General features: G+C 45.1%; 1 protein-coding gene and 1 non-coding gene across 5 annotated transcripts in view; both read right to left on the bottom strand.

Annotated features, from left to right (window-relative positions):
* Positions 1-23,397, bottom strand: part of LOC129380714 (uncharacterized) — a 163,162-nt gene that overhangs the window by 12,209 nt on the left and 127,556 nt on the right. Inside the window, exons 2-3 of one of the 4 annotated variants that reach the window (XR_008608901.2) lie at positions 19,972-20,059; positions 3,033-3,212 (exon numbers count right to left, since the gene is read on the bottom strand). The exons of 1 other annotated variant lie outside the window; for it this stretch is intronic. Coding sequence is in view for 1 of the 3 variants with exons in the window: in XM_055062495.2 (XP_054918470.2) it covers positions 3,043-3,182 (140 nt within the window). In the remaining 2 variants the exon portion in view is untranslated. The remainder of the gene's footprint in view (positions 1-3,032; positions 3,213-19,971; positions 20,060-23,397) is intronic. 2 more of the 4 variants (XM_055062495.2, XR_008608902.2) reach the window with 2 other exon arrangements.
* On the bottom strand, positions 21,372-21,443 carry TRNAG-UCC (transfer RNA glycine (anticodon UCC)). The gene has a single exon. It is a non-coding gene; the product is annotated as a tRNA-Gly (tRNA).

The raw sequence follows: 23,397 nt of genomic DNA, 5'->3' as shown, positions 1-23,397 counted from the left end.
CGCCTAATGTATAGCGAACGGTCAACGCACGATTTTGTCGTCGCCAAAACCGCAGTAAAAAAAATTCATGCAGAAACTCCTCGGGCAGCTGTCTAAGTATGCGTAAGCATTGTGCAAGTTGCTGATGTCCACGCAGCCCGGTGACTTTATCAATGTTATGATCCGGCCAGCATAAACATTTATCAACCCTCATCTGTCGTTCGCTTATGATGTTCAATAGCGAACATAATAAGGCACGTTTATTTGAGGTAGAGTTCGTTACGGCACTCGAACCCACGATCATTGGTGTTAATTAAGGTGAAGTTGATCAGCCACAGTTAACCAAAATATAGTTAACTAAGGTATTCGAACGTTCAAAATTGGCTGTGAGTCGAACCTATGACCTTTGGTTTTAATTAAGGTGAATTAAGGTTCATTTAGCGATGCTGTCGCAAAACCACCACAACTTTTGCTGAGAGGCTTATGCATTGCTTTAATGTTGGTTCGGATGCTTGTTTTAAGCTTGTTATTTACTGAAACGTATGCTGTTCTGTGTGTTGTATTGGTGATTTCAATGAATGTATGCCTCCTCGCTCAACTTTGCTGAGCGCTTGTATCCTCTACCTTACGTGGGTGTGAGCCATTGCTTGAGGGGGTACGAACCATCAGAGGATTATGACCATTTTTTCTTCTCTATGAACGTGAATTATCCTTTGCCCTCGACACCGTACTTCTGTATCATCCGGGCGCCTCAGAATTCACCCCTCTTTCCGAAGTTGCTAGGAATGGTGAAGAGTGCCGTATGCTAGCTCGCTCATTTACGTCCGATGCCCAAGGCATCCAAAAAGATCGTCGCGACCACGGTGAGCCTGCATCGTCCGTTGACGTTGACTATGCTTTGAAATCGGTGGCTCTGAAAGCGTGCGAGCCCCTTGAATGGGTGCTGCTCAATCTGTTTGAAGGCAGAAACCGTAAATTATATGCATAACCGTCATGCAGTACGGGTTTCAGAAATGCTTCCTTGCTAAGTAAAATCTGTTTTTTTTTCTGTAGAATCCCAATGTTAATCGTTTGCAAATGTGTCGACCCAGTGCTTTGGACGCGGACCTATAACTGTGCTATTAGAATATACTTCCTTGCCGAAATTCGAGTTGTTTTATTGCGCGAAAACTCAGTGACGAAAAGCGGCTCAATGGCACAAATTACAATTTCGCGGCCGCTACAGACGGTTCACTTCCAGTACTCTTACGTCTAAAGTTAATTTCACCAGCCATGTCAGGCAGCTAACATCGATGATATTATCAGACCAGACAATGCATATTTTTGCATATTTATTATTTTTTGCGTGGCAATAATGCACCTTACAGCAACATCACTGAGATATCCGACTACATAGTACTGCCAAAGTTGTACTCAAGTAAAAAACACATTATTATAGAAAATTTCAGCCTCCCCTTTTTATTTGATTTCTGTAACACTTCAGAAGAGATTCAGAGTGGAAACTCCATCGGAGCTGGGTCGACCACACAGGTTCTTTTTCTACGCTTTGTACTCAAATCTATGCAATGTTTAACTGCGGCCAAACGAGAAATGTCGCTGGCTCCATGGAAATTTCTTTTTCGATGACGGCTAATCAATTCAAGCCTGCATCTTCCTCTGAACTTGCCTCTCCTTTATTATCACCGCACCATTATGAGCGAAACCGACTCTTCCTAATCATCTTATGACATTCTCCATTCCTCAAACGCTAGCGCCGTGCGAATATTTATATTTAAGGTTCAATCGAATACGACACCAAGAGTGCCAGGAGCGAATCGGATGCAATTAGATATTGAATACTTTGGGATAGTTTTCAAATTATGAACAGCCGTTTTAACCTCCAACATAAAACACTGCATTGCATTTATGAAGCCCGATTCATTAAACCGCAAATGTAGCACGCGGTAACAGATGCCGTATATACTCGTGTAATGGCCACACCCGTCTAAAAGCCGCAGCCCGAGCTTTGTAACAAAATTCCCCATAAGTTTATTGAAAAATTACCCGTGTATAGGCGCACCCTTGATTTTTTGAGAATCTTTTTGGCAGTGTTACCTATTGTGTGGTGCAAGAGTTCCGAAACCGTTTTTTTTTTTTTTAATCGGTGGCAGGACAATGCAGCTGTGCTGCATTTCTGGCGCCTTCTGTTAGCAAAAGCACATCCTCCAAGATTCGTAGATGCTTTCCTTGCTTGTTTACGGGGCGTCACCATTTATTGTAACCGGCAGCTGACCCTCCACGGGAATAGCCAAGAATAGCCAGAGCCAGTACAAGCGAGTACTGTAGTTAAATAAAGGCAAGTACCACCGAAAATAATGACGAAAGTAATTTCATGTCTCCGTGTAATGACCGCACCCCCTATCTTCAGCCCAAATTTCGGAGAAAACAAACCTACGGCCATTACGCAAATATATACGGTAAGTAGCTTGTTCGCGTAGGCAAGGCTATTTGCGGAGTGAATTATCGCTGTCCAGCTGGTAAAGTTTGGCTCCCTGGACGTAACTTGCTGCACAGCGTAACGTCTCGTGTTTTAAATCCACTACGGCCACAAGGTTGAGATTTGTCGTACTTCTCCAAATTTACCCTTAATCACACCGGGTTGATGATTTAAAGTACTCGAAAGCAAATTTAAAAAAAAGTACGAGATATTCGTATTTTTGAGTGTGATGGACATTGATTTGATTATGATTTTTGAGATTTGAAGACAAAATTCAATTCTACAGTATTCAATCCGTTATTTCGAAGTTTCCAATATTCCCACACCCTGCAGAATAGGAAAATTTTTGTTTGGAACCCGCCGTCATGACAAATGAAAAGAAGCTTTCCTGCCAAAATTTGGTTTCGAAGCGTTTCTTTCAACTTCTTACATCGTGTAGACCTTAAAAGGAGGCGCGAGCTCTTTGACCGACGCATTTGGAATTTGGTGTAAAAGGCGCCTCTCAGTTTTCTCTGCGTTAAGAGGCTAGCGTTCTCTTTTCAGAGCTTAACGCGACCGTAGCTCTACTGTAACGCACCCTTGCGCACCTCTGGGCGACTACCTGCTCCTCGATGACCCTCATGAGAATCGGTACCGCAGGGGTCAGGTAGCGGGTGTCACGAGAACTGTGTCGGCCTGTGGCCATGTCAGCACTGTTCAAGCTGGAACGACTGCCTCCGGTCGTCATGGAAGTGCCGAACGTCTCCGTTTCCGATACCTGATGAGCGATGCAATGTTGTGACGAAATTCAAAGTCTGACATATATTATTCACTAAACAACACGAATTGATAATTCCAGTTTTTCAATATTATAAGTCACGCTAGCTTTGCATTGAAAGAGAAGAAAGTGAACAGAAGGGCCTAGTTTCCGCAAGCTCCAAACACATGCGGTTTCTTAGTTCAATTAGTTCTTAGAAAAACTGCTTGCAGATGGGAAAAGAGTAAAATGAAATGGTTCACAGAAAACCTTCAACCGTTGTATTCACACACGAGAACATTGCAATGTCATGCCAGTAATGTAAAGGTCTTTGTGATCAGTGTGAAAAGTTAAAGAAAAAAGAGCTGAATCAGCTAGTGAAATGTCACGCACTGACAAGCCATTCGACAGCAGTCACATATGTTCCACAGATGTTCGAGAGAGTCACAGATGCTCTAGCAGATGTTCCAGTTGTAGACACATAACCATTAAACTGATTCGAATAAAATTTCTTGCATCTGCGAGAGAACAGTAAATGCTATTGACTCTAGGTAGCACAATCTTGATTTACAACCCGGAAGCTCTTACAGAAGTGCCTGGGAAATTATAAGTGTAAGAAAATTGGAGCATATATTTTGCAATTTTGTAACCATGTGCCAAGAACGGATATCACAGTTCTGTCAGCTGCATTTATTAGAGCATCTAAAGGCGATAAATTCCATATATGGATTGACCACTCAAGTAAAATCTTCACAATGTTATATTAGCTTTCTGCCGAAGTCGTACTCACAAATAACTGGTACATTTCAAAGCAATCTGTAAGATGTCAGCATTATCCTCTTCAAATGTTTAATCTGCTGCATTATACAGAGTTGCGATATCATTATATTTTACTGAGTTACAGAGTTGAAAAATTCGCACGTGATTCAATTTCGATTTAAGGATTTTCAGCACATCAATTCTTCTGCGGTATAAGCACGTGCACACCGAAAGAAGTCAATGAAGCTTCAGTTCGCATAACCAAGTGAGCGTTATATAATTTAGCCAATGACCCATTTCACCCTATCCTGACTCCACGTCTTTCGCAACTTTGGGAGCTTCAGCTCTCGCTTGTGGACGATTAAACCTCCTTTTCTAAAATGATACATATCGTAAGGAGTAGTATGCGACAACTGCACATGCACTGGCGAGTAATTCGCACATCTGTGGTTGCCTAGTAAGAAAGGCTTGTTGAACGAGTTTGTACATCACTGCATGGTAGAAAGTCAGCTAACGAGAAAGGAACCAGCAAGAAACCAGTAAGAAACCTTTTATTCTGGTTTATTTCCGTTTTATGGCGCACTACCATGCATCGATGGTCGGAACACGACACCGAAAGCACGATGTGCACTACTTGCAACACCGAAATAGTACCAACAGCTTTGCACCTAACAGGGTGGCAGCGACGGGCGACCGATCAAAACAGGATACCGGTCCGGTTTAAACTCCGTTTGGTCATACGCGTTCTTAAAGCGAATACTGATGACCCTGAACCGATTTAGAAGAAGCAGTGGGCTCAGCATTTCAGCCCAATCGCCCGTCTTCCTAAACCGAGTATTTCAATAACGGAAAAATATCATGCAGATCCAACGTACATTTTGGGACCTATGTGAAACAAAGCTTTCGTCAAGCGATTAATAAAGTGTTATAAGTTTGCCCATCTCGTTCCTGCACCGCTGGCACAACGAAAGCTTGCAAGCATGCATTTGCTTTCGCGCACCAATGTAAAGCAATACGATACGTGGCGATCATCTCGAAAGTACGTTGACGTTGACATGACTGAAATATACATATGTGGCGATTGTGTCCTAGTGGTTAGATCATCAGTCCCATGTACTGCGACATGTAAATCAATGCCTTGGTTTAGATATTAGCTATTGGGAAAGACATCAAGAGTGGCCAGCAGCCACGGTGAGGAAGACGGGGATGGTTTACTGAGAAAGCTTCGCGTTATCTCGTCAAAAACAATGCCATTTTCTCGGGCCCCAATCTCAGGTACGATGGTGTGTGCATTCAAAGTTTTTCTCCAAAGTCCTTTGTAGCACGTCCCAAAGCAATAATGGAATATGGAAGCATGTGTAAGATGCATTTTGACAAATCTGCTGTTTAACGCTAATAGGCGATAGTCTCGCGCTGCAGAGTAAATATCAGTAAATATATAGGATACTTGCTTACAGACATGCTTGTGACGGTGGTACCTGCAAAACAAACCATAAGAACTCCTCTGTTATATCTACGACTATATTCTTCTCGTTTTTCTTCCTTGTACTTTATGTTGTGTGAATATTGCCATTATTATGCGCTACCATCTGGCCTAGTTTTCCATCTTTGTTCTGCATGCATAATTTCAAGTATATTGCCACATCTAAGTGATGTTCAAAAATCGCACAAGACCACAACTGTATCAGGAATTTAAGCCTTAATTGAACTACTTTGCGCCCAAATATACAAGTGGTAACCAAGTCTCTACGAAAACGGCGAGCACAATGGTCGGTCGTCGATACCTTAACTGTGGGTCAAGTGTGTACATTTATGCACGACCCATCCTACATTGCAGGGCAATCGCTGGCGCTCATGTAGGGTCAAGAATGTCCACCAGCATTCATGCCTCGCTCACAATCTGATTCGAACAGATTCTTTCGCTATAGGGAAACAGCGCTGAAATTCCACATGGCAACAGCAGCGCCTGAACACCTAGGGAGCGGTCCTCACAAGGCCGATTTCTACGGAAAGTGCTTGGCCAGATGCGGCGGGCGTTATCAAGTGCTCATATAGGGGCACGTCTATCATTGCAATAGGAGGGATAAGCGGGCTAGTTGGTATTGCATTATTAGTAAAACTTAGAGCGCGAGAAGGCACTGGACGAAGAAAAGGAACACGCACCACCCGCGCTCTGGCCGAACGCGTGTGGTGTGTGTTCCATTTCATCGTCAAGTGCCTTCTTACGCTCTAAGTTTTCTAATAATGTCTCTCTTTCTTGAAGATGTCATACCGTTGCCTTCCCGTTGCGATCCAGCATATTTCGGCTTCAGCATATTTCGAGTAGGATAATCAAGTTGCCGTAACGCCTCCTGGCCATCGCTTGTTTCCCATCCCCCCTCCCATTTTACGACAACATTAGAGAAAGATCCGATACAGGTAGACACGCCTTGCCCCGAGCGATAAGGTTGAGGTGCGATAATTAATCAGCCGGTAAAAAAAAACGCACACTGCAAAAAGATAAACCGCGTACTAGTGTCAATGTGCACTTCTCTGTAGTCGCGAGCATAGTGGTCCATGTGTTGAGTCCCCATTGCAGCGAGTTCGGTCTGCCACTACGAGGATGCTACTTCATTGCTATGCACACCATGTAACTTTTCTGCAGCGAAGGTTCATAACACGTGAACTGGCATTTTATTCTGTAAAAACACAGTCATATAGCTGATTACGCACTGCTTTACCAGCCTGCTCACACACTTTTGTGCCTTTTTATCAAATACTACTTGAAGAAATTATTAAAATTCCGCAGCGTGGCCTTCTAGCCTTTCTGACACAAGTGGGGCAGTATGGACGCGAGGGATAATTTTTCATAACGAAGAATAAAAAAGTGCAAGCTGGGAAGAAATAGAAGGGCGCATACACAAATACACATAGGCAACTTCCAGTAGTTCATTCTTGTGATCATCTTACTACGTTATACGGCACGCCTATCAGCTTAGTCAGATCATGTCAGTGCGCAGGGCAAGGAAGCCAGAAAGAATTGACAAACTATAAAACGTACGTAAACCGTGCTGGCATCCCAAGAAAAGCTCATTATTTTCTTTGATAGGAGGCATGCTTACACGAACGCCGACATCTGTTCCTGTCGCTTGTGTTTCAGTAATCTCTCTGGTAAGCAGATTGTTGGTTCGTGCAACAATTCTGCAGATATGAAACAGTCGTTGACCAGCACTCGACTTACAATGCATAGCTAAAAAGCCGCCTGCAACACCTCAGTGACATACCAATATAGGGGGACTTCATCTACTTTAAAGATTTTAATCGGACAATGGAGACAGACTTCGAAGGCAGTGCAGTCCAACACAGGGTCTGAAAACGCTAGCTGCCACGAGGGAAGAATGCGAGAAACTGTCACGTGACACAGGCGTCAGGCGTTTCAAACAATGAGCGTGGCACGAGAGATGCATGCGTGCGATCGTGGCCTGGCTGGTTTGCGCAATAGGCTGCTGTTCGGAAACAGATGTTCGGTCCCAAGCATCGTTAACGCATTCTTTACTAGCATTATCGCGGACTTTGCCTATTTAAAACCCAGAAATTCCGGACATTCGTCCGGCTTCCTTTTTTTGCCACCACGTGGGGTATGTGCCTTAAACAAATGAAATTCGCGCCATGACGTATGCCATGACGCACAACTAAAGAAAACAAAATAAAAGGGAGCACACCCTGAGACTGTCGCTCCACCTCGGTACTCAGAAGCGAGCGCGCTTATGTATCAGCCTTATCTCGAAGATGATCAGCGCCTTGCTCTACTAGCGATGAATCGACGATATTGCTAGACAACGAGTCTGACAGCTCGTCTACATTCTTGATGAGATGTCTGGCCGACATAACTGCACCCGCGAAGCGTCCGCTGTTTTTCTTTTGTTGTTTTTTCATACATTTTCTTATTTTTTGCGGACCGCTGCGTCCGCAGGTTTGCGAATACTCGGCGTTACGTTTTATGGATTTTTCGTAGAGCCGGCGCGATGCATTAAGAGAAAGCTTTAGATCGGGCCTATCATCGATGCCTGCTGCTCATATATGTTGGGAGCTCGGTTTAGCGCAGGCAAGGAACGCACGTCTTCACAGCTTCAGAATGGAAAGTCGACTCGCTTTATTAAAAAGTAAAAGCAGGTTTGCCGAGTCGCTGTGGTGGCACCCAAGTCGGGCGAGCAGGAGGCAATGACCCCCACTACGAGGTAAACTGGATTTCCAGAGCAAGGGGCGATGACTGCCATGGCGAGGCAATTTAAATTTCTGAGGAGAGGCGACAACAAAGTAACGGACGCTCGCTACCAGCGCTCCCCCCCCCTCTCCCCTAGAATGCCGGAGGCTTAGGTGTGAATGGCGTAAGGAATGAAGAGTTAATGTTCAAGATAGGCTGGTTTCACGCGGTCGCACGGCAATGTCTCTTCTTTGCAGCGAACGTCAATTTTCAAGGTTTTCTCTGGACGCGAAAGCAACCTTCATAGGAACGAGTCAATGGTGGCTTGATAGAGTCGCGCCACAGAAAGACGTGCGTGGTTGTGTTCATTGTCGGGAAACTAAACCCAGGCTGCCCGCAGGCGATACGGGGGGGGTGTAAATCGAAGCTGCTCGAGCCAGGAATGTAGCGTCTCTAAGTGCTGAGCAGCCGCTGGCGGAGTGCCTTGCTGGGTGCCGAAAAACTGGCCTGGAACGCGAATTGCTGACCAGTAGAGCATCTCGGCTGCGCTTACTCCGAGGTCATCCTTCATTGTTGTTCGCAGACCCAATAGTTGTATTAATAGTGTTGTTCGCAGCCCCCACTTACCACCCAGAGCTGTCTGTTGAGCGTGGCGGTCAATGAAGCCTTCTGTTAAAAATTAAATTAAATTATGGGGTTTTATGTGGCAGAACCACTTTCTGATTATGAGGCACGCCGTAGTGGAGGACTCCGGAAATTGAGACCACCTGAGATTCTTTAACGTGCACCTAAATCTAAGTGCACGGGTGTTTTCGCATTTCGCCCCCAACGAAATGCTGCCGCCGTGGCCGGGATTCGATCCCGCGACCTCGTGCTCAGCAGCCCAACAACATAGCCACTGAGCAACCACGGCAGGTGAAGCCTTCTGTTGTCCTTGGAGACGCTCGACCATGCCGTCGCCCGGGGGGAGGGGTGGGGGGTTAAGCCATGATCTTGTGAAGGCGCGTGCCGAGCAGTCTCACCAGGACAGAAAAAAAAAGCGAGCGTTGTAATTGTCGGCCGCGGCCAGTAGTTATGCGCTAAGGGAAACCGTGCCGCGACACCCAGGTAGCAACAATTGCTTCAACCACTGCTACGGCCGTGGTGTCTTGTAGTGGCATCGCCTCAGGACATCTTGAGTACCGGTCGACACACGTGAGGAGATAATTGAAACCTTGGCAGGGCGGAAGAGGTCCCATCAAGCACGTGTTCGAACCGGCGCTCTGGTGGTTGAAACGGCTGTACCACTGAACGTGTATGCCAGGTCACTTTCACGGCGTGACAGGCTTGGCAGCTTCTTCCCCAGCTACGAACAACTTTGTTGATCCCTGGCCAGGCAAATGGGCCTGTGATAAGCCTCTCTTTCACTCTGCTGCCGGGATGGCTTAACCCCTGCAGCGAACCGAATATTGGTCCCCGAAATTTACGGGGCAGGAACGGACGAGGACCTGCCTGCGATGTGTCGCACGTGACCAATGTTGTGTAGGAAAGCGGCACCTCCGCGAGCTGGAGCGACGAGCCATGTTCCCGCAATTCGCGCAGCTCGGGCTCGTTTAGCTGGGTGGAGGCTAGAGCTTGGAAATTCACAGCGCCGATCTGCGACAGTGCGTCAGCTTACATATTTTCCGTCCCAGAGATATGGCGGGTGACCGTAGAAAATTCGGACATAAAGCAGAGATGCCAAAGCTCACGTTCTAAGTACGAGGAATTGTTCTTGAAAACGAAGGTTAAGGGCTTGTGGTCGGTCGAATGTAAAAGCTACAGCCTTCAAGAAAAAAGCTGAAATGCTTGACAGCGCTATAAATGGCGAACATCTCCCTCCCGAAGGTGCTGTTGTCGGCTTCCGTAGGTTGGAGGCGCTTTGAGAAGAACCCCAATGGCCCCAATGTCGCTGGGTCTGTGCGATCGTGCTGCTGTAGAACTGCATCCAATGACGTGGTCGACGCGTCTACCAAGCGAGTTGGCACGTCGGGCAACAGATTAATCAGCAACGCTGCAGTCGCTAACCGCGTTTTGGCTTCCTGGAAGGAGTGTTTGTGCTCCGGGCACCAATTGAAGGTAGGTGTTTTCTTGGAGTCGCGGTGCAGCAGGTCGGTAAGTGGCTGAATAACTTGTGCACATGATGGTACGAAGCGCCTGTGAAAATTCATGAGCCCCAGAAACTCGCGCAACTTCCTGAAAGATCTTGGAGAGGGGAAGTCTTCGATTGCCCGCACCGGTGTTTCTAGTCACTTGATGCCTTAGGGTGAAATGGAATGGCGGAGAAAATCCAGGGCTTCTACTCCAAAAATGCATTTCTGGGGCTTTAGGACCAGTCTGTGCTCATCCAGTCGCTGAAACAGAAGGTGAAGGTGCTTTTTGTGCTCCTCGTCTGTGCGACTTGCAACGAGAATCTGTTCAAGGTAGATGAAAATGAACGGAAGTCTGCTGCTAACCCCGTCCATGAACTTTTGAAAAGTTTGCGCCGCATTCTTCAAACCGTACGGCACAAGGACAAACTCAAACAGGCCAAATGGAGTAGTGTCTGCTGCCTTCGGAGAGTCGCTGGGTTCGACAGGAATTTAGTGGTACGCGCTCATCAAATCGACCTCACAGTGTATTTTGGTTCCTGCGAGACGAGCGCCGAAGTCATGTATGTGGAGAAGAGGATATTGATCGGGAGTAGCGACGACATTCAAAGCTTGGTAATCACAAAAAGGCCGCCAGTCGCCACTGTCCTGCTTTGGAACCAGATGGAGAGGTGAATACCAATTGCTGGAGGAAGGACGAATGACGCCGAGCTAAAGCACGTGTTCTAACTCACAGTGGGCGACTTCTAACCTCCGTCCAGCGAGCCTTGTGGCCGCGCGGCGACAGGTGGGCCGGTGGTGGTGATATGCGTCACCTTGCGTTTCACGGGCAGTGCATCGTTTCGGGGCTTCGTGAGTTGCGAGCACTCAGCAAATACCTTCTGGTACGTTGAGACCGGCCGAAGAGTACGCATGCCAGATGAGGTGAGGTTGGACTGCGCGCCAAGTACATCGAGGGATGTGACGTTATCCTTTAAGCGCCGATCGCGAACACTCACATCTATGTTCAAATGGCTGAGGAAGTCCGCTCCCAGTATGGAAAACCTGGTGTCAGCGATCATAAACACCCATCTGCACAAGTACCACAGTCCGATGTCTAACGTTTAGACTGCAGTCCATACGACAACATGGCAGTTTTGTTCACTGCGTGGAGCATGGGTGTGGACTTCCCGCGTTGGCGATCTGCGGCCGTGGCGGTAACGATAGAGAACTCGGCTCCGTTGTCCACGAGGAGGCGGGTGCCAGCGATGCAGTCCACTACGAAGAATAGGCGGCTTGCGCTAGGGGCGATGTCGCATGCCGCCGTTAGCGACTGTCCGGTGCGTTTCCCGTCCACGAGCAAGGCTGGGTCTAGCGACTTGCTTGTTCGCGAAAGCGAAGGTGGCACCAGCACAACTGCCTCGGTGCTGATACCACAGTCTCTAGGTACGCTGCGAGACTGTGTAGGCAAATGGTTGCGCCGAATTGGTCGCCAGTGCTGCCACCAGTCCTTAGCTTCTCCAGTGCACTGGTAAGGCGGTCGACTGTTTCCTCCGGAAGCGAAAGTCGGTCTCCTGGCTCTGAGACTCTCGCAACGGCGATATTTAGCTGTGCGGCAGACGAGCAGTCGCATATGCGGTCAGCGAGTGTAGCTAGCCGATCTCGTCGGAACCCGCCAGTACCATGCTTGCGGACTGTGGGAGGTGTTGCAGAACAGCTCGCGCAAAATTGGAAGCTTGCTGGCGTTTGCGGAATGCTCACACGTTAAGTGGCGCAGCCGGTTCAGCAGTTCTGACGGTCGTTGGTTGCCGAGTTCCTCAAAGAGGAGCTGTTGGAGCCTGCTTTGTTGCGGTGGCAGGAGGTGCTGCAAGACCGCGCATTTCAGGTCGTCGTATGCTGTGGCCGAAGGCGTACGCGCTAGCAAGTCGTCTATAAATTGGCGATGTCGGAGAGTAGCGCGGCGACGATGTGCAGTTGCTTTACTGTCTATTAAGTGATGCACCGGACTTCGAAACGGTCCTTTACTTGCATAAACCAAACTCGGGGATTCTTGGGTCAAAAGCTGGGAAGCTGAAGCTCTGCGGCAATGACAGGAGACGTAATCGTGGTGTCGTCTCTGTCAGCAGGTGTAGGAGCAGCGTCGTTCATGGCTAGCGTTCGAAAAAAAAAACGTAATCGTCCTGGGTCACCCCTCGGGAGCTCGGTTTGGTGGAGGCAAGGAATACACGTTTTGACAGTTTGGGCACGGAGAGTCGATTGGCTTTATTCAAAAGTAAAAGCATATTTGCCGCGTAGCTGTGGTGGCACCCCAGTCGGGCAAGCAAGTAAGGGGCCATGACCGCCACGGCAAGATAAACTGTTGTACCTCGAAGTTAAGACGCTATCAAGGGTGGGAAAAGGCGTTTTCCTATCCTGAAGCTTCTTTCCTGCCTTGGTTGCGTCTTCGCGGTATAAGATGAACCAAGTATCCCAGAAACAAATATTGTTATGGTATATTTCTTCTATAGTGGGCCCTTTTTTTGCGGTTCCTTCTACAAAGCATCTCTGACGCTCTTTCCGGTCCTAAAGCTTCTTTCGGCACTTGGTCGTGTCTTTCCTTAGGGGTATAAGATGAACCAAGTAGCCCGGCAACAAGTATTGTTCGATCAACTAGATTTCCGAAGCAAGGGGCAATGACCCCCCATGGCGAGGCAAACTGGATTTCCGAGGAGCGGGGACAATAACGTGACGGACCGTTGCTACAAATACGTGTAAAACGCAAGAATGCTTTTAGGAGTCGATTTGTATGAGAATCGTTGCACTTGAGAGGAAGTTAAATCACAGTGATTGCAGCAAACAGAATGTTGCTTTAATCCGTGACATTTTTTGCCATGATATTGGCGGGAATAAGTAAATCTGAAAAGACATGGAAGTACGAAGTTTACAGATATATAGTGCAACGGCAAAAACAAATTTCCCAATTCTTTCAACTGCATCCCTTGGAGCATCTACAGTGGACAAATTTGATGTATCTTTGATAAACAAATTTTATGACAAACTTGCTACAATCTTTGAAAAAGTTTCGCATATCTCATATTCAGACGTTAGTGGTATATTATTTATATCTTTCAGTTAGCAACGTTGAGTGTTTATTCTCTGCTGCTACAATGCGTAATTGGGACACATCGTCATGATTTCTCTACCACGTTATCTGTTTTAGTCAGTACTAAAACACTGCTCTGCCGCAGCAAGAAAGTTTCGCCAAGTGCCGTAAGTATGCCTGTTGTTTGAAGAGCGTACCCTCACGATATTGCTAAATGAAAGTTATTAAAATTTCGTCAATAACTTGAAATATAAGTTTTATACAATGTTTGTGTTAGGCTAGTGCATTTCGGTGAAGTTCGACAGTTGGCTGAAGGGGCAATGACCAAATTTCCTATGTCTGAAAAGCAAACTCAAAAAGGGGGTCTGACAGATGGGGTAGCACACGCGTACGCGTGTTGTAAGGCTTATAAACTGGAATAATGTGCCTCAGAAAGGCTCGCCTTTCGGACGGATATATATATATATATATATATATATATATATATATATATATATATATATATAAATATATATATATATATATATATATATATATATATATATATATATATATATGTATGTATATAAAAAATTCGCAAGATGACACTTTTATCTCGGTATATATGTATATATATATATATATATATATATATATATATATATATATATATATATATATATATATATATATATATATATTCTCTGTTTATGACAGGGATACTGATATATATAATTAGGCCCGCTGCTCTTTTTCATTTATATCAATGATTTGCCGGTTGCTATTTCGGAAGATGTCTCTGTCAGACTTTTTGCAGATGACTGCATTTTTCAAGAGCCTAAACGAACGTAATGATCATTACCTCTTACAAAACTCGCTATTACCCGTTCATCAATGGTGCCTTAAATGGAATATGCAACTTAACCGAGATAAAAGTGTCATCTTGCGAATTTCGCGCAAAAAGCAGGTTCCTCCTTTCTCTTACAGCCTTCTAAATAATTCTATTATGGAGGTCCCACATTATATATACTTAGGGGTTACAATAAGAAACAATTTAACATGATCTGCGTATATTGCAGACATTTGTTCCTCATTATTTTCCAAGCTGTGCTTTCTGAGGCGGAAGCTTAGAGGTGCTCCAAGTAAGCTTAAACGTCTTGAATACATAACATTTATTAGATCAAAATTAGAGTACATGTCACTCTTATGGGACCTGTTCATAAAGAAGGGCATTTACCAGCTTGAGATGGTGCAAAGGAAAAACGATTAGGTTTATTTATAACAAATACAGAAGGCTTGATTCACCTACGACATTAATGAAAACAAATCACATCCAACCACTTCAAGTACGTAGGAAAATGTCCCGTTTGTTGTTCATGCGTAACCTTTTAGCACATAAACTAAACATTTCCCATCCCACAGTACTTAAAACAGCTATTGTCTAGACGAACACACCACACAGGAAGTCATTTACTGGAACCAATTTTTGCAAGAACTGAAACCTTGAAACACAGTTTTTTACCGAGGACCGTTTCCGACGGGAACAGTCTCCTGGGAGCCATTTACCAGTCCACTAATTTTGGTAAAGCTCTAGAAGAGCATTTTTTTGAACGAATGAGTGCTGTATATGTGCGTGTATGTGTATATATGTATAAATATGTGGATGTGTATCTGTATACATATTTTCTGTTTGTTCATTAGCGGCAATCTCTTAAACTGCCGTTCTTTCTTTCTTTTTTAGGTCACAGTGCATTTTCATGCCTTGTATAGTCCCTCCTGCATGGGCCATAACTGTTGGCTTGCATCATTCTGGAATAAATAAATAAATATTTATTTATTTATTTATTTATTCATTAACTAATTAATTATTTATTAATAAGCTTTATGCCCCTAGGACTGAAAAGGCTGCTTCTCATGGTGTGTCAGCATAGCTTACGCACATAGTTTGTCAGTTCTATCCGGTTTGTGGTATCTGCAAGCACTGATTGTACTGCGCATAGACATGCCCCGACTAAGCTGATGTAAAAGGGGTATAAATAGTAACATGGTCAGAAGGATAAGGGCTGTAAGTAAAGCATTTGTGTTGTATGTTTGCGAATTTCTTGCGGTGTGTTTGTGTTTGTTCATATCGCGCTTTTTTATTGTATCGTTTTGGTCAAAACCTTCCCTCCTGTAGCCACGACAACTATGCACTGCAATAGTTATTTGCGTATGTTGACGCTGTTTTGCCCAAGCAACTATCCACGTTTCGATGTAGACACAAACGCAATAGTTCAGCTTTAGTACCATGTCAGCAAGAATGATTCTCAGTAGCACTTTATAAGAGGCAACCTACAGCAAATAACTGGAGTAGCACCAATGGAGGAACTGCCTTATTAACACACGGGCTCCATTTGGGAAAACTTTAGGATAATTTTACAAGTGAGCCAACACACTTTTCCTCAAGAAATTTCTAGCAGGTGACGTAAGCAGAGAGACAACCTAATGAAAATACCCTCTAATTTCTCGTTTTTGCGTGTTATAATTAACACCGTCATGTCACTTTTACTTAAGACGCCTACCTCCGAAATTGGGACTTGAACAATTTTGGAGTCCGGATTGAAAAGACGCAGGAAAGGAGAGGTCTAGCGCTTTGTCGTTTTTTGCGTACACGCCCTTTGTTTGAGATGCTCATTTCTTTTTTTTTTTTTCTGGAATCACAAACTTGTCCAAACCCCAACAAACCTTAATTACACGTCTGGATGTTTTTAAGAGACGTATAGCTACATCTCACAAGAAAGCGGTTCTTGTATGGGTATGCCGAACATTTGGTACTACTCTGCAAACGACCTTTATAAGCGCGTTCATTGAGCTCACATCAAACTTACAACAACTGAAATCACGCCATATTGATTGCAAATGGACTAAATATTTTTTTCTTTTACTCCTGGACGCATTGGAGCCTCTCTGTGGGTCCCATGTAACGTGTAACCCGGCTCCATGTCCCGGATGCTGATCCCTTCGAAAAAGATAAGCTCGTAACGTAGCCATCGAACCCGTCACGATAGTTTAGTGGCGATGACGTTGCGCTGCGGAGTTCAAGGTCGTGTGTTCCTTCTAAGCTGTGGTAACCGTATTATGGTGTAGGGGAAACGTCAAAACTGCCGGGTACTTATATTTAGGTGCAGAGTAAAGAACCCTGTGTGCTCAAGTTAACCCAGTGCCCCCCACTACGACTTGCCTCATAGTGAGATGAAGGTTTTGGCACGTAAAACCTTTCTTTTTTTTTCTTTTCCCGCCGGCACACATCCTCTCACAAGCGCACTTACAGAAGTGCAGCATCATTACTACGCCGTAACAACACGAGTAACAACGAAGAAAAGCGAAAGAAAAAGATATGCTTACTAGCACCATGCGTCTCTGTCGTGTCCCCTGCTGCGAGAAAAAGCATTTTTTGAATAATTTATATTTCTTTAATTACTCACAATAACTCACAGATACCTTAATCGAGAAAGGGGCTGACAGATGGAATAGCACACTGTGGTATAAAGGTTATAAACAGGGATAAGGAGCCCCAAAAAGGCTGACAACATTTCGATAACACGACCTATCTTCGTCAAACTCGGCCTCGTCATCCTCAGCATGTTGGTTTTAAAGGGTTAGTGCAGTGACGTCACGTGCGGGTGTTGTCGTTGGTGATTGGTTATAAAGGGAGAGACTTCAGAAGTAATGAGCGCTGTCGCCTGACGTCTGTGATCGTTGTTCCCAAGACGAGGGGACAAGAGCGGGAGGGTGGGAAGGCGGGGAGAAAAGAAAAGGTTAAAAACAACCGGAGGGGACACCAAGAGGAGAAAAATAATAAAAGGAGAAAGAAAAAAAAAGAAAGAGAAAGAAGAGGGCATGGGAGGGCGTTGGGGAAGCGAGAGGTTAGGCAGCATTGAGAGGTGTCATTGGCGGCATGCTTTTGTGGCATCAGAAGAGCCGGTCAGGCGGTCAGGCGGTCAGGCGGTCAGTGCGTGAGCAACACAAAAGACCAAAAAAACATGAGTTGAAAGAGTGATTTGCGTAGCATAGCAGCAATGCGTCGATTAATTTTGAAGTAGTTAAGATGGCGACAAGGAGTCTGGGTAACTGGAAGGCAGCGGCATGGTCTTTCAAGGGACGTTAGCCCCAGTAGCTCAACGTAGGTGTCGTTACGGCTCTATACAGAAATGGCGATACCCTGTGTGGCAGAGGCGCCAAAAAAAGGCATTCCGACGTGTGGGACTTCGGAATGTGTTGGTGAAGGTGTTTCAAAAAACATTAAAAAGACAGACACAAAAAGAAAAGAGAGGGGGGAACCCAAACAGGAATAACAAATAGGAGGGTGACCTGCGCAGAAGCGGGTGAGGGCCGGTGTACATGGGAAAAGGGGGTCGTACAGTTGACATAAACGTAAAAACATGAAAGAGTATATTAAATTATTAAGAGGCAGGAAATTATTATTAAGAGTCAGGCAAAAAAGTTTGGAAATGGAGGAATCAGTGAGGTTAAGAATTAAGGTTTGCTGGTGGCATAATGTGTTTTGTGTCTTGGTTGATGATATGAGAACTTCAGATTTAAGTTACCGCTTTTAAGGATTCTAAGTTGCCACGTGCCAAATTAATTCCCGTCGGGTGTAGGCAAATAAACTTGTGTATGAGGTATGATTCCGTATATTTCCGTATGACAATTCCAAAGGTAGTAAATATGCCGCGGTGTAATTATAGCATCCACGAAGCAGGAACCACGAAAACGGAGCGGTAAAACTTAAAAAGCTGGAAGGAAAAGTGAAGTTACAGCTATTCAAGTTTAAAATGTGGTCCTTCTTTTCAAAGATAAACTACCAAAATTTCATGTAGGTCACAAATTAACTATCACATTACGATGCACAGCTCCCTTAATCAGCCTGACTTTCTAAAGTTGAAGGAAACTATCTGCGTGCTGTCAGAAATGGCTTCAGTGAGCGATATTCGAGGAAACAAATCGTCGAACTTCCTGCACAACATCGGCATGGTAACTTGCAGTATCATCGATACATAGGTCAATGTGATGACCTGCGGTACATCTCCTGTAAACCAATGCAACAGCAACAGCAACCAATGCAATCCCCTTTTCAACCCAGATGTATTTCTGCCATTGAGGTGTTAGTTATAAAGATTCACGCGTATCGCTTTTCTTATACGATAGCACGGTGTGCAATCATGTAGGAGGAGATATGTTAAATGCTTAAGAGGGCGCACTGCTGATATTAAAATAAATAAACTCTTAATGTTGCTATGTATAATTGATGCAGTATAGGTGGCCAGTTTACTGTGTGCGAGTGATACATGCTTCTTAACGTAATCTTATATTGCTTTAGTCCTTCACGCATTTTTTTTACAATTTCAAATGATGTTGCGTACGTCATGGTAGTTTCGCAAAAAGAGCGAATTTGTGCTCCGGTCGTTGATTGTGGCACGCCTGGAGTGTAATCCGATTTAACGCTTCACGAATGAACTGCAGCGTATATCATGAATCCACCAGAAAGACAAAACGACAATGAACGTAAACACACCTTTTTCGCAAGCAGGCAGATACCCGCCCTTCAAGAAGTGTAGAGAGAAAAAAAGCTGTTTCGCCTGGCTGCGTCATATCGTGCTCTTATTTTCACGTAATTTTTCGTGCAGGTAAATTGGCGCAAACTTTTTCCTTCTTTTGGCAACTTTACTTTTCTCATCTTGAAGGGGGCAGCGCAGAACAACGAAGACAAAAGGCAGGAAACACACAGGACAGCACTGAACCCACAACTAACGTTATTAGAAGGCATGCACAAACTTACATACTACAACCCATACCCACGTGCTCTCCCATCGATGGCGTCATTATCAGTGTACAGGCACAAACGGAAAACCCTGTAATCTAACCTTACACTATGAGGTGGTTTAAAAATTCACATTCACTCTCATACAAATATAATGATGGTATGCTTATACAACGTGATCCTTTTTTCCTGATAGAGTAGGCCTCAATAATCTCTCTCGCAGGCCGATTGCTATGCTCGGAAAGTATTGCGGTGTCTTCATAGATTGGAGTTCACACATGCTCAAAGCAATGCCGTGCGACATGTGAGTAGGCATTACTCGTTAACGAGCGCCTATACACTGCAATATAATGTTCAGTCATCGACTTGTTTGGCGGATACAGGCGTGACCGCCGGAATATGAAAACTCGTAAACAACTCCCATTCTACACTTCACAGGCGGGGACGTGTGCTTAACAGGGCAGCCTTTCGCAGCATGAGTGGAGGCAGCCTGTGCCAACTTCCTCCTATTAGATATTCTTCACTCTATATTAGCTATGTCCACCCTCCTTTCAGATATTTAGTGAGCTTAAGCTATCTCCACACACAAGCCGCCAGAACCTACGGCTTAGACAAATAAATAGTTGCCATAACAGCTACCATATCGATGCGAATCTCTTAAACATATTGCGCTTTGGTTCTGGCTTTTAATTGACCCTTCACGAGTTCGTGCTTCCAGTTCTTAGAGTAGCAGTAAGGCTGACGTAGCACTGCTCGCGGCTGCTTTGCGGAGCTCTGAGAGAATACTACCGAGAAAAATACCTTGGCTGCTGATAACATGCCTTCGTGATAACCAAAACTGATCTCGATAAGAGGCAAGGAAACAGTACCACAATGCGTGCTTTACTCACCCATTGTTCGACGAGAGCCGAGAGCGACGTTGCTTGCTTGCTTGCTTGCTTGCTTGCTTGCTTCCTATACCATGGCGCGTACCCACTACTGGGGATTGGTCAAGAAGCCAACGGTTAAACGGAAAACAGGGGTCCTATAACGTAAAACTATTCCAATATGGTATTATTCCAATCTCCTGACGTCAAATTTGCGTAACCGCCGACGCAAGCAAGGGGCGTTAACCCGCAGGGTTGTCTGAACAGACCAATCAAACGCTCTCATCCTTCATAGGAGGTCACTTTTGTTTGCTTGAAAAACGAATAGCATTGCTTACGCTGAGCGGCTTGTCTTATCTCATTGGCTGGCAAGAGGCGAGGGGCACGCTCAAGTGGAGAAGGATTTGATGGGGCCGAGCCACTGCACTGAAAACCGATAACCGGATGAAGAGGCTGGCGCCGGCGTCTGTGATTGGTCCGCTTTCCCTTATTTAACTTGCGGTGCCTGGTCGAAAATCGCGGCGGCATGCAACGGAAGCTTAAGAATGACGCTAACACTGATTCTAAGCAAAGAAGAGTTGGTAGAACGAGTTCCTAAAGGTGCCGAAAGTGCTCGAAAAGGTTACGCGGCCATGCAAAAAGATTTATTATACGCAAATAAACCCATGCTTTCCGGCATGCGCGAGTAGCCAGTGCCTGAGCGATAGGCGGCAGCCATCTTTAATTCCTTACGGAACGGGGCAGCCTGCGGCTATTCGGAAGAAAACTCAGTTTCTTTTCAGCATATTAATGCATCCTTAAGGCGTACATGTCACTTTGCGCGCGGATGGCTGATTGCAGAACTGGAATAGAAAAGTTTGGAATAGTTTTACGGTATAGCGCCCCAGGTATAGGAAAACGTGTTTTTGAGAGGAGAGCAAGCTAGAAGGTAATAAATTTAGTCAGGTTAATTGAAATGTAAAATAATAAATACTAAATGAGTAAATTAAATATGTATCCTCCTTGTTACATCATGGAACTCGCATACGCGTGCGCACCCAATATTTGAGTTCTCGTGGGCTACGCGAAAGTATTTTCACAGAAACATAAAGTCTTTGTGTACTGGTTCAAGTGACGGATAATAAACATCCATTTTTTATATGCAAATTAGCACGACAGTTATTTCTCATAGACTCAATTCCAGTGAACAGGAGGCCTGATGGTATTCCTTATTTCGTTGCTTAGCAGGGTACCAAACAGAGTCAGGTCCAAAACAAAGCGCTTCGTCGATGTGCTTCCTGTACTTGTGTGCTTGAGGGTGTCAGCTGCAGGCCTTTATAATGCATACATCCGTCAATCAGCCTGCTTTGGCGCCACTAGGGGATCATAAAGACCTCAAAAGTTCAAAGCTGATGAGTTGCAAAAAAGAAAAAAGAAAAAAAACGTGCGTCGGCCGGGAATCGAACCCGGGTCAACTGCTTGGAAGGCAGCTATGCTAACCACTATACCACCGACGCCAGCTGTTGCGATGCCCTTCCTAGTAGCTTTTTGTGTCGCCCGGAGATGGCAGGCGTGATTGGAGCACGGCCGATCAATGGAAACGCACTTGGTGCGGCCCGTCGCGTCGCGCCGGTTTTAGTGGGCGAGGGCGTGATGCGAGAGTTTACAGATTCCGCCGTCGGGGCGCCACTGCTCCGGGACGCTTTGCAGGAGGAAGAGCGCCCGAACGCCGCAGAGCCAGTGGGTCTCACGCGTCGCAGCGGGTTTCTTTATGATATACGAGTGCCCTACTGGATCTGCGCACGTGTGTGATCGTGTACGGTGTAAACAGACGTTAGCACAGAGGGTGCCATGCCGCGCAACTGCTGTGTGCCGCTGTGCAGCACCAACTCAAGGAAAGATCCGACGATCCGATGTTATGAATTTCCGTGCGATCCTCGACGGCGGGCAGCATGGTTAAAGAACATGGTTTTGCCATGTTTGGCAAGAACAGCCGTTAAACTTACCATTCAGGATGGTGAAACTTGTTTTGCCAACTGCCATCTCATCTGCAGCCAGTGAGCTCTCGAGTGAGCTTGAATTCATCACTATGTGGAGTGAGCTAGTAGCTGATATAGAGTTAGCACCAATTGCATACCTGGCCGGCTACGTTGCACGTGCACGTGAGGAAAAGGTACAGTTGTTTTACAAGTTTAAAAAATTGGATTAGGCGTGCATTCTTTTGTCCTTTGTTTAAGCGAGTAAATCACACACACACGCACACATATATATATATGTGTGTGTGCGTGTGTGTGTGTGAATTAGTCGCTTAAACAAAGGACAAAAGAATGCATATATATGTATATATATATATATATATATATATATATATATATATATATATATATATATATATATATATATATATATATATATATATGTATATATATTGAAATATGTCTGTGGTTGATTTCATTACGAATATATATATATATTTAGATTATGTGTTCTTTTAGTACCGTTTTTCAAGCTAAATTGTTATGCTCGTCTTCAGGTGGCTTGCAATTCCTGCAAACTCCTTTTTCAAGCAGCGAGGCCAGCTGCAGCAATTTATAGATTGATCCGCAACGTTGATGATGGATGGCTAAGGTACCCAACAATAGAAGCAGTTGGCCTGTGTAAGCTTGTATGCACCTTCGTCACCAAGGTCATGAAGTGCTCCGACATGAGACGAACCAGCAGGTTATGCAACACCTTGATGTCAGCAGTACTTCCTCATTTCACACAATGTCCGGCGCTGACTTGTGAAAAAGAGGATCGCAACCACGCTGACGACCTCTGCAGAGTATATTTGAGCAAGCTCATAAGACCATTGTTGACGAACTGGGCTAGCAGCCTGAATTCGACAGTGGAAAAAAAAATTTGCTTACACATAAACCTCTCGCGAGGAAAGTTCTGCGCTTGTAACGCTTTCAGATTCTGTGTACATGAACTTTGAAATGAAAAGAAAAACTGGACTCAACCTACTGACTTCTGGCTTTATTGTTTTCTTTCCGACCATTGATGTAGGCTAGTAGTGCCCATTTGCAAACTATTTCCCGCATATACCCATGAACCGGCTGAACTATAATGCAGTACATTTCTACATGTCCAGAAACGTAAAACAGCGTTAATCATCGGCTCTAATTGTGAACCAGACTAATCAGAGTTCGGACTTCTTCAAACGAGCATTTTTATGCTAACCAACTAATTATATGCAACAAGTTAATATAGCGGATAACCGGCTTCGTGTGTGTCGAACGCTCGACGAAGCGCACCTAACATAGGTGACTTCCGACACAAACTGTCGCTGAAAACTGCAGCGATGCTGACGTACTGCTATCAGTAGCAAATCGCCAGTTGACATTACCATTCATATTTTGTGAAACACCGCTACACAGCTCTTTATCGGAACAAATCAAGCGCTGACCGCACGGCGGGCGGAGCACACTC

Source organism: Dermacentor andersoni, chromosome 10, assembly GCF_023375885.2.
Source record: "Dermacentor andersoni chromosome 10, qqDerAnde1_hic_scaffold, whole genome shotgun sequence".
Classification (NCBI taxonomy): Eukaryota; Metazoa; Arthropoda; class Arachnida; order Ixodida; family Ixodidae; genus Dermacentor; species Dermacentor andersoni.
The sequence above is the reverse complement of the archived record's forward strand: the minus strand, read 5'-3'. Positions and strand labels throughout refer to the sequence as shown.